The sequence below is a fragment of the Syngnathus typhle genome, linkage group LG10 (genome assembly GCF_033458585.1).
Source record: "Syngnathus typhle isolate RoL2023-S1 ecotype Sweden linkage group LG10, RoL_Styp_1.0, whole genome shotgun sequence".
Taxonomy (NCBI): Eukaryota; Metazoa; Chordata; class Actinopteri; order Syngnathiformes; family Syngnathidae; genus Syngnathus; species Syngnathus typhle.
The window spans coordinates 5,767,064-5,781,851 of NC_083747.1; the positions used below are offsets into that span (position 1 = coordinate 5,767,064).

The 14,788-nt window shown below is 38.4% G+C and overlaps 2 protein-coding genes across 16 annotated transcripts in view; one reads left to right on the forward strand and one right to left on the reverse strand.

Annotated features, from left to right (window-relative positions):
• Nucleotides 1-113: 113 nt before the first annotated feature.
• Nucleotides 114-14,182, forward strand: mtbp (MDM2 binding protein). Of its 2 annotated transcripts, XM_061288187.1 has the most exons (23): nt 114-266; nt 523-606; nt 676-749; nt 1,366-1,514; nt 1,587-1,645; nt 1,771-1,912; nt 2,086-2,200; nt 3,550-3,657; nt 5,623-5,717; nt 6,237-6,303; nt 6,407-6,524; nt 6,864-7,043; nt 8,137-8,247; nt 9,314-9,454; nt 9,980-10,070; nt 10,174-10,329; nt 10,636-10,731; nt 10,850-11,110; nt 11,195-11,352; nt 11,836-11,951; nt 12,987-13,100; nt 13,648-13,713; nt 13,797-14,182. In XM_061288187.1, the coding sequence occupies exons 1-23, from the start codon at nt 206-208 to the stop codon at nt 13,836-13,838; spliced, it is 2,604 nt and encodes an 867-aa protein (XP_061144171.1). In that variant the 5' UTR covers nt 114-205; the 3' UTR covers nt 13,839-14,182. The 2 variants fall into 2 exon arrangements, with proteins under 2 accessions (XP_061144171.1, XP_061144170.1); XM_061288186.1 differs by having other exon boundaries at nt 13,648-13,842.
• sntb1 (syntrophin, basic 1) overlaps nt 7,096-14,788 on the reverse strand; it is a 34,556-nt gene continuing 26,863 nt past the window's right edge. For 2 of the 14 annotated variants that reach the window (XR_009715908.1, XR_009715899.1), the window contains 3 exons: nt 14,645-14,760; nt 11,264-11,331; nt 7,096-8,270 (listed from right to left, as the gene is read on the reverse strand). The gene's annotated coding sequence lies outside the window, so the exon portion shown is untranslated. Of the gene's footprint in view, nt 8,271-10,786; nt 11,174-11,263; nt 13,706-14,644; nt 14,761-14,788 lie in introns of those variants that run through there. The other 12 variants (XR_009715906.1, XR_009715898.1, XR_009715911.1 and 9 more) reach the window with 11 other exon arrangements.

Below are 14,788 nucleotides of genomic sequence, written 5' to 3' on the forward strand. Positions count from 1 at the left end.
AATAGAAGATACCATGAAAACACGCAGAAAAGTAATCAGTACCATTTAGCCAATAATATTTATGTCCAGTAAGTGGCGATCGTGCAAAGACTTGCTAACAATCTCAAAGCAAAAGAAGAGTACCTGGTGGGAAATTTGACAGGCGTTGCTGCAAACAATCGTAAAAAAATCGGGGTTTATGTTATTGTTCCCAAGTTAACACGAAATGGACAGATATGTGTTAGCTATATCCATCTGTCAGGCGGATAACGACGAGGAGTGCAAATGTAAGTTTTGTTTTCCTTGTGTGAATTACCGATCTATCGGCGTTTACTAACCTTCCGGCTTAGATTCACAAGAACGTGCAAACGGTGTTTATTTCTGATCATCCACTTAAATATTTTGCATAAATAAATGGAAATACGTGTAGAACGTTATTGCATTAGATTGCGCAAGGGTACTTAATGTTTTGCCTGCCTATTGTGCATGTCAATAGAGTAACAAGCAATAGAATAAGTCAACATCTAATGCTGTCTTGCACAGGTCTGGCCCAAGTGAAGCAGATTTATGACCAAATTGTGGCATTTTCCTCTCAAGAATTCGCCAGAGGAATCTCTGTGCTTCCAGGTGCGTTCAGCCATTAAAACATCATGTTTTATAATTTTTTGTTAACAACAGACTTCCTCTCCATTTTAGCGTGTTCCCTCAGTGGAAGCCCTTCAGTTCAGAGGTGGTACTTTGCTGTTCAGGCTTGCCATGGAGAAATGCTGGTAAAAATAAATTGTGCTTGTTATATTTTGTGATGCAAAAAATTCCAGTGCAAAAAAGAAAACCTAATGAAGTAATGGTTTAACCCAACACATCTGAGTTACGAAATGGTGGTTAAGATACACAATGCCCAAATTCATTCATGAAATTAATCTAAAGAAGTTACCGTATTTTCCGGCCTATAAGGCGCACCGGACTATAAGGCGCACCTTCAATGAATGGCCCATTTTAAAACTTTATCCTTATATAAGGCGCACCGGACTATAAGGCGCACCATTAATGCATCATGTCAGATTTTTAATCCAAATCAAATCATTCTCCATTTTATCTTTTTTATTTCAACTTCAGACGGAACAAATTACTTCATAATCATAAAATAATGATCCATAGTCTTTTTGAGTCATGATTCATAGTCTTCAGCGGGCCACTTATGATTGATTTCATGACACAATACTTCGGGCCAGTTTGAATTTAGAAATTTGGTCCATATATAAGGCGCACCGGACTATAAGGCGCACTATTGGTGGTGCGCCTTATAGGGCGGAAAATACGGTAATCACAATGAATGTAATTATTGAATGAAAGGTGAAAATAAACGTGTGCTTAAATGCTTTGCAGTTTTGCAGCTCAGATTGGGAAGAGGTGGAGGCAGTCCAACAGAGAGCGAACAGTGAAGAGGAGAAGCAAACAACTTTGGAACTGTGCATTGGTTCCGTGTGTCTTCAGGAGGGATCTGTTCAAAAGTGCGACGAAGCAACGCTAACAGAGTGAGATTTCACTTCACATAGCCAGTATGTGCCAGGATTAGAAAGAAAATGTATTCTTTTTTTATTTAATAGGTTGCTCGAGGAGGCTGCAGAAGGATTGCATGCATTGGCAGACAAACTTCCATCTCCAGGTACAGTTAACCAATCCATATTAAATCATTTATTTCATTCTGTGATTGTGTGTTTTCAAGATCCTTTAATACTGTCAAAACTGTTCTGTACCTTTTTTTTTTCTCTGCATGACCCATCCCCTCAGGTAAAGCATTGTTAGATGTACTGGTGTTTGGGTGTGCTGAGTGTCCTGCATTAAAAATCCTGCTTCCACTACTGGGAGCCCTTCGACACATGAGCTGCTGGCACTCTGCTAAGACCACTGTCGTCAGTCATTATGCTACAGGGTGAGAATATGTGTTACTGTCTCTGTGCCGCTAGGGGGCGTTAGTGGCATAATATGAGCAGGTGACAGGCAGGATTTTTACTCATATATTTTGGTTGATTTTTATCTTCTCTTGAACTTAATATTTTATATTATGGCATGAAGTACATGTTGATCACATGATCTTTGTCTCAGGTGGCAAAAAACTGCATCTTACCTGAATGCTGGTCTATTGGAGTCCACTGAGTTAACCAGCTGTATCAATGCAAGTGAACTTTGGAGAGGGGGCATGGTGATCAGAGAGAAGAAGGTAATGCTGGAGGCATGTGTGTTATGGTTATATTTGTTTACATTTGCACTTTGCAGTTTTTGCACAAATGTGTTTTTCTTACCCTCGCCATTATTTGGCCTCGGGGTATGATTAACATGCTGAAAATATTTTTTTTCTAGTCATGACTAATATTATTGCTCTCTAGTAATCATAGACAATCCTGTAAGGCAAAAAACCTTGATATTGTGGTACATCATCCTAGTATCATCAGATGTGTTTGCGTGCAATGTGTGTCCATGCGTTGTTTTGTGGAATAATAACTGTGTGAAGGGAAGTTGCATTTTTTTTAAACTCACTGGCAAGAAATTGCATAATGGCAGATCTTGAAAAAAAAAAAATACACCCACTGGTGTAATGCCGCAGGAAGCTTCTCATTTTTATGGGGGGGGGGTTGTTTAGGATGAAAAGCAATCTTGAAAAATACAATATGTGATGTAATGAATTCAAACTGAGTGTCTCAGTGATGCGTGAATCGACACTTTAACTCCTCCATTTCATTATACTATCCAGATTGAAGAATAGCAGTGTGTGATGCCTTCTCAAACGGATAGTGTAGATCCCCTCAATAATTGAGAAAAAAAATTATATACACACAGAAATTACATCTTAAATCACAAATGAATACAGCAAACACATTGACCTTTTGCAATGAGGCACTGCTAGGAGATGTAGCAGGCTTAGGCTGGCAGTTGGGGAAAGCTGCTCAGCGGGAGGAAGCAATTCCCAGAGGAGTGAAGACCTGCAAACGCACCACCGTGTGTTGTGCTTTTCCAGCACCAGAACAACAGTCAGTTGTGGGATTTGCATTCAAAGATATTTCTGCCATATTATATTGACAACAAACTATATCATGTCCACCCTGTCATTGTCCACAATGTCAGCAGGCTGAAACCTCCTACGTCACAAATTTAATATTTTTTCACCGATTTAGACTAAGGGTCAGTCCAGTATGTGGGATTTATTTTTACAAATTATTGGCCAATTTCTAGTGTTGGCTTGCTCTCTTTGACGATGTAAATAGGTGAGCAAACGTCACATTTTTAGGGTGTACTGGGAAGTGTTGAATTTTGAGGTACCAGTGGTCCACCCAATGTCAATGATTACACAGCAAATTAATGTACAGTTTATTTTTTTCTTTCTTTTTTATTCCCATGACAGCCATTAACATATTAGTTGGGCCTGAATCGATGTGACACTACTGATTGCTTCAAAGAAGTGCAATGCAATATTACTTCCATTACACCATCCCTAGTTCAAAGCCCACGTATAAGTTCATCACCTGCTGCCTCAGCTGATATTTTCTCTTTTTATTGTTTTTTGTCTTCCAGAATGTATCAGAGCTTCATTTCAATGGCTTTTCTTTGCGTGCTCCAGTATATAGATCCAATCTCATGGAAGAGCCATGCTTTACTGCAGACCACCAACTACACTCTGAGGTGATTTCTTCTTATGACTTAACTGCCTACTCAAGCTTTGTTTATTCTTGCAGAGGAACTAAAATAGAGAAATTGATCACTACAATCTTAAAGATGAATAAAAAATTACTTAAACAAAAAATAATATTTTTTTAAGTTTAGGGGTATCTCGCATCCTTGTGCATGATGTCCTGCATACACAAGAAAATCTCAACATAATGTAAATAGCATCTACCGTAATTTTCTGACTATAAGTCGCACCGGAGTATAAATCGCACCAGCCATAAAATGCCCCAAAAAGTGAAAAAAAAACATATATATGTATATGAGTCGCTCCTGAGTATGTCGCCCCCCCCACCCAAACTATGAAAAAAAACGCAACTTATAGTCCGGAAATTACGGTAGTGCAAAGCAAAATAGCAAATGATCATTTTGATAAAAAACAGGAGATTCTTTGTTCATTCACGTCTGTCAGGAATCTTCACATTTTGAGTGTATTTATTATGCATGTTGGTTTGAGCCATTATTTCCTATGTAAAACTAGTTAGTTTTAATACTTATTGGAAAGTCTGGCTAAAATAATTTCCTATTGGCTTAGTTTTTGAGTTGCTATTGTTGTATAACCTGTGACCCACTCCATGATTTTTAAGATGGATGACATCACTGCAGCTTTGTGCTCTGTAATAAAGCCAGGACATGTCACTGTTCAACCAAGTAATGATAATACTGCGTGAATTTGTGGCACAGTGTTTGTTTAAAAGGTGCATAGTGCACAGTGTGAAAGCTATGAATTTATTTAGAGAGAACACTCAGTGTGAGACAAGGTCCTTAATAACAGTTGGTAAAGCTCTGCATTATAATGAGCTTTCTGATGTAGATTAATAACCATAACAATAAAAGCCAAGGGGTGTGCATGCAAGGTTATGGTTAGTACAGTGTCCATAATACACAGAAAAGACCCCGCTCCGCGTGTGGGTGTGCCTGTATTAGCGAGAAAGAGAGGCATATGGTGGGGATCGTCTTGGCACGCGATAAAAAATAAAAAAAGTAAAAATAAAATAAACGCTAAAGTGTCCCAGCACACTTGTACAAACTACACTCCATCACGATCTTGAATTTTCACTCACTACTGTGCTTGACAACAGTATAATGGTCACACTCTGAAGAAAATAAATAAAAAACAGACAGGTTGATGTAATGAAACATAACAAATACATATATTCTCTCTAACACTTAAGTCACTGTCTACATGAGAACAGTTTTAATTTGAATAGCAGTAATGAGTGATCACATCATCACACTCACCATCAACCAATACATTAGCTTAATGAGGCAAGCAATTTCAAAGGGTACAGTGGTGAATGTAAAACAAGGATGTTTCACCCTAATTTGTAATAGTTATAAAGAAGTTGATTATTATGGTAAAAGTACAAACATTTAAAATGTTGTAAAGAAATGTTGGCTACAGCTTGGTGAGGAAATAAAAATAAACAAAAGGTTTTTGCAAAATGAGAAGGCAACCATCACAAACACTTTGCGCTAAAGATGTTCAGTGGATTGTTTGAATAATTGCATTGGCACACCAACGCGAAGCCAGATTGCAGACTTGACCTTTGTCGGCAGTGTGAGTGACTTTTTAGAAAGAACACTCACTATGTTACATGACTGAAAATAAACCTCAGTTGGTTCTGTGGGCTTTCATTTGCCTCAGATAATTGCAATGGAGGTGCTTGTTTCAAACTGAATTGTGTATCATTCAATTTGATCTGATTGAAATGAAAACCATTGTACTGCAGGAAATAAAAACATCTCAAACTGTGAAAATGAGCTGCCCACTCAAAGCCTCCCAAGAAATAAAACTATACAATCTATAACAATTTGTCTGTTATTACAATCGGCCACATTGGAAGAATCTCAATAATTATTGAACATTCCTCAACTGAAAGAGTGTTTGAGAGCTGTCATTCCTTTTCTTCCTGTTTGCAGGTCTTTCATTACTACGCACCAGTTTTAGACCTGCTTCATCTGATTACTTTGTCAGACCTGCCATGCTTCCTGATGTCCAACACACACTTTGAGCTGTATCCTCACTTCTGAAGTCAAAGCTTCAATGCCATCAGTCAGACCTCGAGGACCCCACAGGCGATCAGAGCTGTGATGTACCAATGCAAATTCGAGGACCTGTAATAACTTACACTCAGTTTTAGATGCAAACCGTACAGATAGGAATACAAATGGAGGACGCTTTTAAAAGTAGGAAAACATTAAAGAGCTACCTCCAGGCTAAAAAAAAAAAAAGCTTTTACCCCAGCCCCTAGAGCAATGACTGAACTTGCAAAACACCACCATGCTGCCACCACCCCCTCAACATCATCATAACATTCCTCATTCCTCATCACAAGATTGAAATGTCCTTGTAATTGACAAATATAAGTTTGTAAATAACATTCAGTAATGTTTCCAAGATACTTTTATGGCACGAGTCATAAAATATGCCCTCACTCGTTTTGAACCCCGCTTTTAATTCATTTCAACTTCTTCTGCAGCACCCTTTTACTTGTCTTGCTCTATTTTAATACACCTTAACAAAAAGAACACAGAGCACTTTCTGGGAAGTCAGTCAACTCTAAACTTCTTTTGGAGCAGCTCAAGTCATTGCGTGGAACGGTATTAACTCGTTTGAACACTTCAGTTTTCTTCCTTTAAACATTTTGTTTTCAATGTCTGCCACTGCCATTGTGAGTGAATCAAATATATTCTATGTGCTCAGGTCGGGGCTTTATTCAGCCTTTCCTGCGTCGTCACTTCCATCGCACAGCCATCAGCAAGCCAAATCAGCTCCCAGCGCTGGAGAGAATCTCTCGCCAGAAGACCCAAGTCCTTGCCCAGTCAGTTCTTTCATTACCTCATTAAATGACAAGTCATATCTTGCGTATAGGAAATAAATTGGTAACTGGAGCTACATTGTCACAGATGATAAAGCCTTCTGTGGATGAGGCAGACTCGCAAGTCAAAAACACTGTTGGAAAAATGCCAAAGCTATATTAAAGATATGACTGATACAACTTGATTGTATTTTAATGAAAATGAAACTGCAGAAAAATGATAGGGGGAAAAATAGTCAATATAGTGGCTTTTGTATTGTAGCGCATTAGCAAGTTTTATCAATATAGCTTTAAGCAGACGAATAGCTTTGTTTTGACTAACACGAATATTTCATCTTGCAGCACCTGACATCGAGGTTAAGGGAGAGAGTGCTCACTACTTCCTGTTGGTCCAGGGCTCAGGCAATATCGAGGATGGAGTCTGCACAGTCAGGGTCTTGCACTCTGACAGTCAAATTAATGGCGTGCCCGCCATGGCAACATTCTCGGGGCTGTCTGAACCGAAGCTGCTGTCATCATCAGGTGCGATTTATTATCATGCTGTGTGTGTTTCTTTAGTCTCATTTAGTCAGTGTGTTTGTACTTTCATTTATTTTTCCTTTCATTTAACAGTGAGGAAAACATTTTAGACCCATGAAGAGTATTTCAAAGGGCAGAGTTGTTCACGTCAATGTTTGCGACTTGGGGTAAAATGAATGCCAGCAGTTTTGTTTGCCTTCACTTCTTGAAAAGGATAAGATGACGGGGTTGTGTGTGCCAAAAATAAGTTGATTCATTAAGAGATGAGTGAAATTAGAATGTAATAATTGGAAGTAAAAATGAATAAAGCATCAAAACCAAAGCACAAAATAAATAAATAAGTAAATGAAAGAGGAGAAATAATTGCCATGCTAAGTGAGGTTTTTAACAAGATGTTTGCAGCTACAAATAAAAATAAATTGGATGAAATAACACTTTAAATTGTCAGATGATATCTGATCTCTCCTTTAAGTGAGAAAGTTGGAATAAAATAGATAACAATTCATTTTATATTGTTGTACAGATTAATTCATAGATTGTGTTTGTTTAAAAAACAAATGGGAAAAATAATTGCCAAATAAATTGCAATGGGAAAAAAAAAATCACAATTCGATTTTTTTTTCAAAATCATTCAGCTCTAGTAGACAATCATTTGCACATCAGTACTTTCTCCATAAGCATGACAAATTGTTTTAATGGATGTCCTTGTCTGCTTTTAGGCTGCAAATGATATTCAAGAAAGTTTCTACCATTGTTAACATTTTATGCAACCTTCAGAAGACATTTGTAAAGTACCGTAAAATATGCCCCGACTCTTGTGCTGTGAGTCAGCAGAGTTTTCACTGCAAGTCATCTCAATGACAACATGATGGTTTTGGTTCGGGTGGAAAAACATGTTTCACACTTTTTGGAGGTTACTGCCATTTTTGAATTTGGGGCTTTTACTATACTTTATATTGCTTTAAGATGTAATGTAGTTTAAGCCAGTGTCATATGTCCCGTGAATGAAGCTCTACAAAGAACATTCTCAGCTGGACTGGTAATGCCATTCTCATTTCTCTGGCCTTTTTCCATTCACCACTTTTTCTCCATCCAGGAGGCATTCGAAGCGACATCCTCTCTCTGCCTTGTCTCCAAGGAGACGGTCTTCTGAGAAGAGAGCGGAAGGTGGCTGAGGTCCAAGCACTAGTGGTTAAAGAATACTCCAGTAAGTACTTGTTCTAGAAAAAGCTGGTGACAAGAAGAATAAACAACGTAAACATTTAATAATCATCCTGACTAATTATTGCCATTATCGATATCATCACACCAATAATAAAATAAACAAAATGAAAAACAAACTCACAGGATACATGCTCCAAAGATATTGCTGTACATTTTATTTAAAATGCGAAAATATAGCTATACCTACTTGAGGGCTAAATTTCCATATTTGCTATATATTACAGCAATCAATGATCCCTCATTGTGTTTTTTTTTAATGTGTTATACTAATCCCACTGAAAGTCAACAACCCAATAGATGCAGAAGATAAAACCTGGAAATATGATTAACAAATATAATGTGTACTGTATTAATTTGCTTAATATTGATGTAGTAATTTGATTTTCTACTAGTTTGCGCCATTAAGGTAGCTGAACAAGATAAACTAAAATGTTATAAGATGAGGTGATAAATTATACTGAGTGAGGCTCAGTCTCAAAAAACAAAACCATTATTATTTGTTTGCTTCTTAGTAAAACACGTCCAAAACATCCTATCAGTGGCTTCACTAATTTTCCTTGTTTTTACTTCAGGCACTTGCTAGTGCATAGAATGATTCACAATGTAATTAATTCACCGACAGACAAAGACAGTGAAGCTACAGTAGAGTTTAGCAAGATAAAATAAAATGAAGTTCTTCAACCTTGAGGAAACAAAATCTGGCTTGGGCTTTGACAAGACTGTGAGGAGGTTATATACCACAAGGCTAATTCAAAATTGCAATATATTCAATGATTTCACATTAAATTGAAGAGGATGTCTGTCTAGTTGTGTAATTTAAGAAGAAAAAGAGGAATAGAACATCAGCGTCTGTTAAGTACACTACTATATCATTGCATTGAATGAGCCCGGGAGGTAAAGTATTTCCGATGTTTTATTTTCCAACACTTATTACTTTGTGCTCGTCCATTTAATAATAATGCTTCCGATTTATATTTATTGTCCTTGGTACATGACTACAAATGAGAACTTGTGCACCAAAGTGTCAAAGGATCTGCTTGTGTGTCCAGGACAGAAAAAATCCTCTTTAATATCACCCAATGACTTGAAGGCCATTCTGAGCATGGCTAGGGAGCAATACTTGAAGATGACTGACTCCATGCTTCCCCGGGCCTCTTCTCTGATTGACACTGTGGACACTAAGCACCCAGGTATGCATATTTATACTTGCATCTCAAGCACTTCACATATCTTAATTACTAGCGTATCCAATTATGACAAATACTGCCCATGTCATAAGTATTTTATTTCAGATCACACAGCCAAAGAAAACGCAGTTGTCTTACATCAATGCAGTGCACACATTTGTTTGTGATTGCAACTCCATGCACCACGGCTTACGCATCTTGACCTGGCTCGAGCTAAAAGTTTGAATAACCGCTGCAATCCATCATACAGTGCATTTTACCGTATAGAGTGTGCTCATAGAGGGGTCCTGTAGGTTTGTTTATGATTGCACCAGAGGTCTTTTGTTCTTGTTACAAAAAGGGTAGTAGTAAATTACCTGAGATGTACGCTTCTTTTCCGAACCTTCGTTCTGTTCTTGACCTCATCTGAAGATTAATGTATTGCTCGACAACATAACAGCAACTTCAAATCTATTACAACGTTAAGGGACAATGTGATTTGAGCTGTGAACTTGCTCCATCAAGTTGGTTCTATTTCCTTTATTGCAGTAGAAACAACATCACACGCTCAATCTGTATGGCCAGAGCAGAGCGTCCTCCACAATATTGAGAACATGCAAAAAAGACGACAGGGAAGAAGGTAAATAATTACCGTGTGGTATCTCGGTGATGTGTTTGCAGGATTGTGACTTCAACATATGAACAGTGCACTGCAATTACTAATATTATGTTTTGTGCTTTAGACTTAGTTTATGTTCTGGCTCCAGTGATAGCCTGCTGGGTCCTAAAGACTGTCCGAAAGGTTCTTCTACCTTACTGGATGCCAAAGAACTTTTAAAACACTTCACTCTCGATGGCAAGCCCACCAGTGAGCTGCAACCTCTGGCTCTTATTAGAGGGTAAGACAAGTCATTTGAATAAAGCGCTGCTCACAGCCTTTTCTGAGAATGCAGACTGGCATTTGCGTTGGAGACAGAAGGAAAACAGGATTTAAAAAAAAAAAAAAAAAAGACACCCCCGTTTTATTGGCAAGTAAAAAAATTCCTGTGTACTGCAGTTCAAGGTGAGGATTTTATTTTGATCATTAGTCTACCTGAGTAAAACCTGCGTGACCTTTGTTGGAATACCATTTGGAGGGAAACACTATTCATTGAGTATGACAGACCATCTCATTCTACTTTATTCTCTGTGCTGCTTTTCTTCAGTCCTAATGTGTTCCAGTTGTCGTCAGACTTGTGTCCTGGGAGTGTTAGTGAGATGTCCTTCAAAAAGGCCACGACCTCCCATTATCACGGCATAGAGTATGTATCTACCACCTCAAATTCCTTTGTGGTGATTGGATTCTTTTCATTGCACTTCTTTTTTTTTTTTTTTTATAATTGAACAATCTGCTGGCTTCCTATCTTTGGTTTTATATAGCTTCTGCCTAGATAACCAGCACTCTTTGGAGCGAGATAAGGCTTTTGTGCGGCTCCAGTCCCGTCTCATTCGCTACGAGACGCAAACCACCTGCTCCAGGGAGCCGTGTGTCCTACCGTTTGCCACCAGCCCCGCCCCTTCTCCCGCGGTGATGTCCGAACCGGGAAGTGTACCCGATGGGGAGACTCTGCAGAACGCTGATGTAGCCCGACTCAAACGCAGGTCCTGGGAAACTGATGTTGGGAGTTATCCCCGCAAGCGGTAGGTGGAGGCATGGATTCGTGCATGAGTTGGTGGAATCATTTGAGTGTTTGACTGTGATAACTGTTTCAATAAATGATATAGGCAGGCCAAGTCAGAGAGCAGCGACTTGGTCTGTTCTCAGAGCAATGGGAGTAATGGGACTCAGCTTACCATCAAGTCGCAACGGCAGCAGCCCAGCAGATCACACTCGGTCTCCTCTTCCACTCCCTCGTCCTCTTCTGCTTCGAGAACATCATCTGGTATAGTCAAATCAACCTAACCGGCCAAAAATGTAGCTCATAAAAAAGCAGAATGAAAGATAATCTCAAATAAAGAATCTTTACTGGTATTTACATGACTGTAAGTATTGAAATGGTGTTACGGTATTGGCAGGTTGAATGTGGTGTATTGGGATGGTATGCCTTTTAGGTATGTGGGTGATGTCAGGGGTTGGTGTCATTTCGAGTCTTTGTGACTGTTCTCATTTTCTTGTGTTTGACGCTTGTCCCATTTAATGAACCTCATTGATAGTCCATCTTTTTTTCATCTTTTACCTGAGTGGCAGCTTATTAAAAGCTGGCTTAAATTTTGTCCTTCAACTCCGAGCAAAAAAACGATCACGTGACGACTCGTAACTTGAATTACTTGTAGTTGGGGCATTGTTAAGTCAAGGTACTTTAGACAGCATTTTATTGTAACTACCTTAATGTATTACTTTATGGTTTGCCTTGGTTTATTCTTAGGTTTACTGAAGCAGTCTTCAGCCGACAAACTTAAAGCCCTGGAGCAGAAGACTGATCACAAACAAACAAAAGACGATAAAAATGCCAAGGAATCGCGCTCCCAGAAACACAATAGGGTAAGTGTGTGTGTGTGTGTATTTTGATAAGAAATGAATGCAATTTAGTTTCATTACTTTCTCCGTTATTATTGCTACCTAACACTTTTTGAGTCATTTTCTTTTGAAAATGTTGCTTTTAAGATCTGTACAAAAAAGAAAAACGGCATCAACAGATTTATAAATACGATACCACATTGTGTGTCGGAAATTCATTGTTAGAGCCATTTCAAAATGAAAACATTATGCAGACCCCCTGAAAACTGATGAATAAAAGCCTTAAATCAAGTGTACCACTTACTAACACACAAGCACGCAAACTCCTACACTGGAGGCCGACAACAAATTCACCTAATGTCCATCCAACAAATGAGGATCGTATAACTATAATAGATTTAGCAAAGATAAATGAGGCATGTTTAGCATGTTATCACATGCTGTGCTTGCTGATTATTTACAGCCCGCAGGTACTATGTGTGTAGACACACACACTCGCACGGAAACGATGCATGACCACACACTCACTATTACCTGCGCACACGTCGCCGGCTGAATCCCGACCTTGATATGTTCCGATCTGTAGACATTATGCTAACAGGTGATGTGTGCAGTCAGCAATACTAATGTGCAGGTCCTCCGCACGTGTACAAAAGCAGTTGTCGCAATTCAGCAATAACGACAGCCGTCAATTCAACACAGTGATTGAAAAACGTCTGCTTTGTGGAACGGAAAAGCACCGATGATCCCCCAGTGTGATTTATTATGTTTATTCAGATCATCTGATGTCTAAAGAGGGAAAGTGGCTCCATTTAATTTTGAATGTGTGCTGTCAACTCTTTTACCTGAGAGCCTCCCGTAGTCGTTTTAAAGACACTTTTGAGGAAGGCCATCTTTCGCCAGAGTCGTGACATTTTGACATGCAATCTTTAAGAAGGAACCTTGCTAAAATGAGTTTCTTTGAACCAAGTTGACGTTTGCCGATGAGGGAATTAACGAGTAGATTTAAGGTTTTAGTATTGTGTCCATGAAAATGTGTGTGTCCTCTGTTGCCCTCAGATGCTGCAGGAGGTAGTTGTTAAAACGCTCAAACAGCACGGGATCAGTGCCGAGCATAAATGCTTTGAGGCTTGCAGCAAGAGACTGTTTGATATCTCCAAATTCTTTCTCAAGGTTGGTGCCCACACACACTCAGCACTGTCCACTCGTTCACTCTGAACTCTCTTTTAGTGCTTTGGCTCCCTCCCGCCACGAGTGTAGTGTCCACCATATGTCGTTGTTTTGTTACCAATGTGTGCAACAAATAAACCCCAATGGGAACACTCCCTTGCTTTTCATCCAAATATATATTCATTATTTATTTTTTGCTCCCATTTTAAAGGCGCACGCAAAATGGAAAGTTGATTTTCTTTCTTTCTAAACAAATAGTGTGAAATTAAACAACCAAGTAGATTATTGGTTATCTGCCTCATTTTGAAAAACTTCCTGCAAGCTAGATTTCTTTCTTCCTTTGCCCCACTGTTACATCATAAACTAATTACGACATTAACCACACCGAGTTTTTTTTTTAAAGATTTTTTAGAATATTGGATTTAAAACAAAAACAGCTTAGAAAAACAAACAAATTTTGTACTTATTAGAGTCTGTATGTTGTAGAAGAAACTTTTGAGCTTTGACTTCAAATTTTCACTTAGCTTGATCAAAAACTGTTTGTTCTCAGGATCTGAAGACATCTCGAGGTCTCCATGATGAAATGAAAAAGGCAGCTGGCAGCAATGCTAAACAGGTAAAATCAACACGCATCAGTGTTCCCTTTCCACACATTAACTTGTGAAAATACTCTTCAACTCATATGTTGTGTTATTATAGGTCATTGACTGGGTGCTGGAGAAGACTTTAACGAAATCATGATTTTCAATCAAAAGCGTATTGAGTCCTATTTTAATATGTCCATGTTTTACCTAGGCATGTTTTGCTAGTTTGTTGGAAATTATTTTAAGTCAATTTTAATTTGCTCTTTAAATCAGTCTTTTATTTTAAATAGTCAAATATATATTTTTTAATTGTAAATGTTTTTATTTAATGTTTTACTTTATGTAGAATAATAAATGTGTTTTTAATTAATATCCTGTTGTATTCCTGTACGCAACCACTCAATATTAATTAAAAATAATTATTGTAAATACTGCTGAACAACACTTGTACTCCATAAACAACAGATTCAAATAAAGATCAGTAAGTATGGCGTAACTAAACATGCTGGGCTTTTTGTTTCTTCCTGCGCTCGTCAGCAAGGTCCCTTGTGTCTATCAATCAGCTCCCTCATCTACTCGTGTCCTGTGGAGGTGTTCCATGTTTATCATGTCACTTGTATTTAGTTTTGTAATTATTTATAGCCTACATGACACAGGACAACTATTATGCACCATACAAAGATGAGATTAATTGAAGTTATGAACCACAAACTGTCATTCATAATCGTCACAATCGGTCACTGACTTCTTGGTCACACTTCTCACTCTCCCAGCTTGTTTCTCGGTTCAAATATTCCCTATGCAACGCTTGTGGGAAGGGGCTTCACAATGTTGTCAATGCAATGTTGAGTGCAAACACACATACATTTACCTTATTTTTTAAGTGTAGTATGTGTGTGTTTTTGTATCGCACCCAGACAGCAAGAGGGCCACAACAACATACCTGACCCTTTATAAAATTACCTTATTGTGTTTTTTAGCACAATATGCATGAAAGCATCATCCATCCATCGTCCTCTTGTCCATCAACAGATTAGAACTGGGACACAGGAAGAGGATGATCATGTGCTTTCCATGCCCTTGAAAACAGAAATTGATTCCATTACA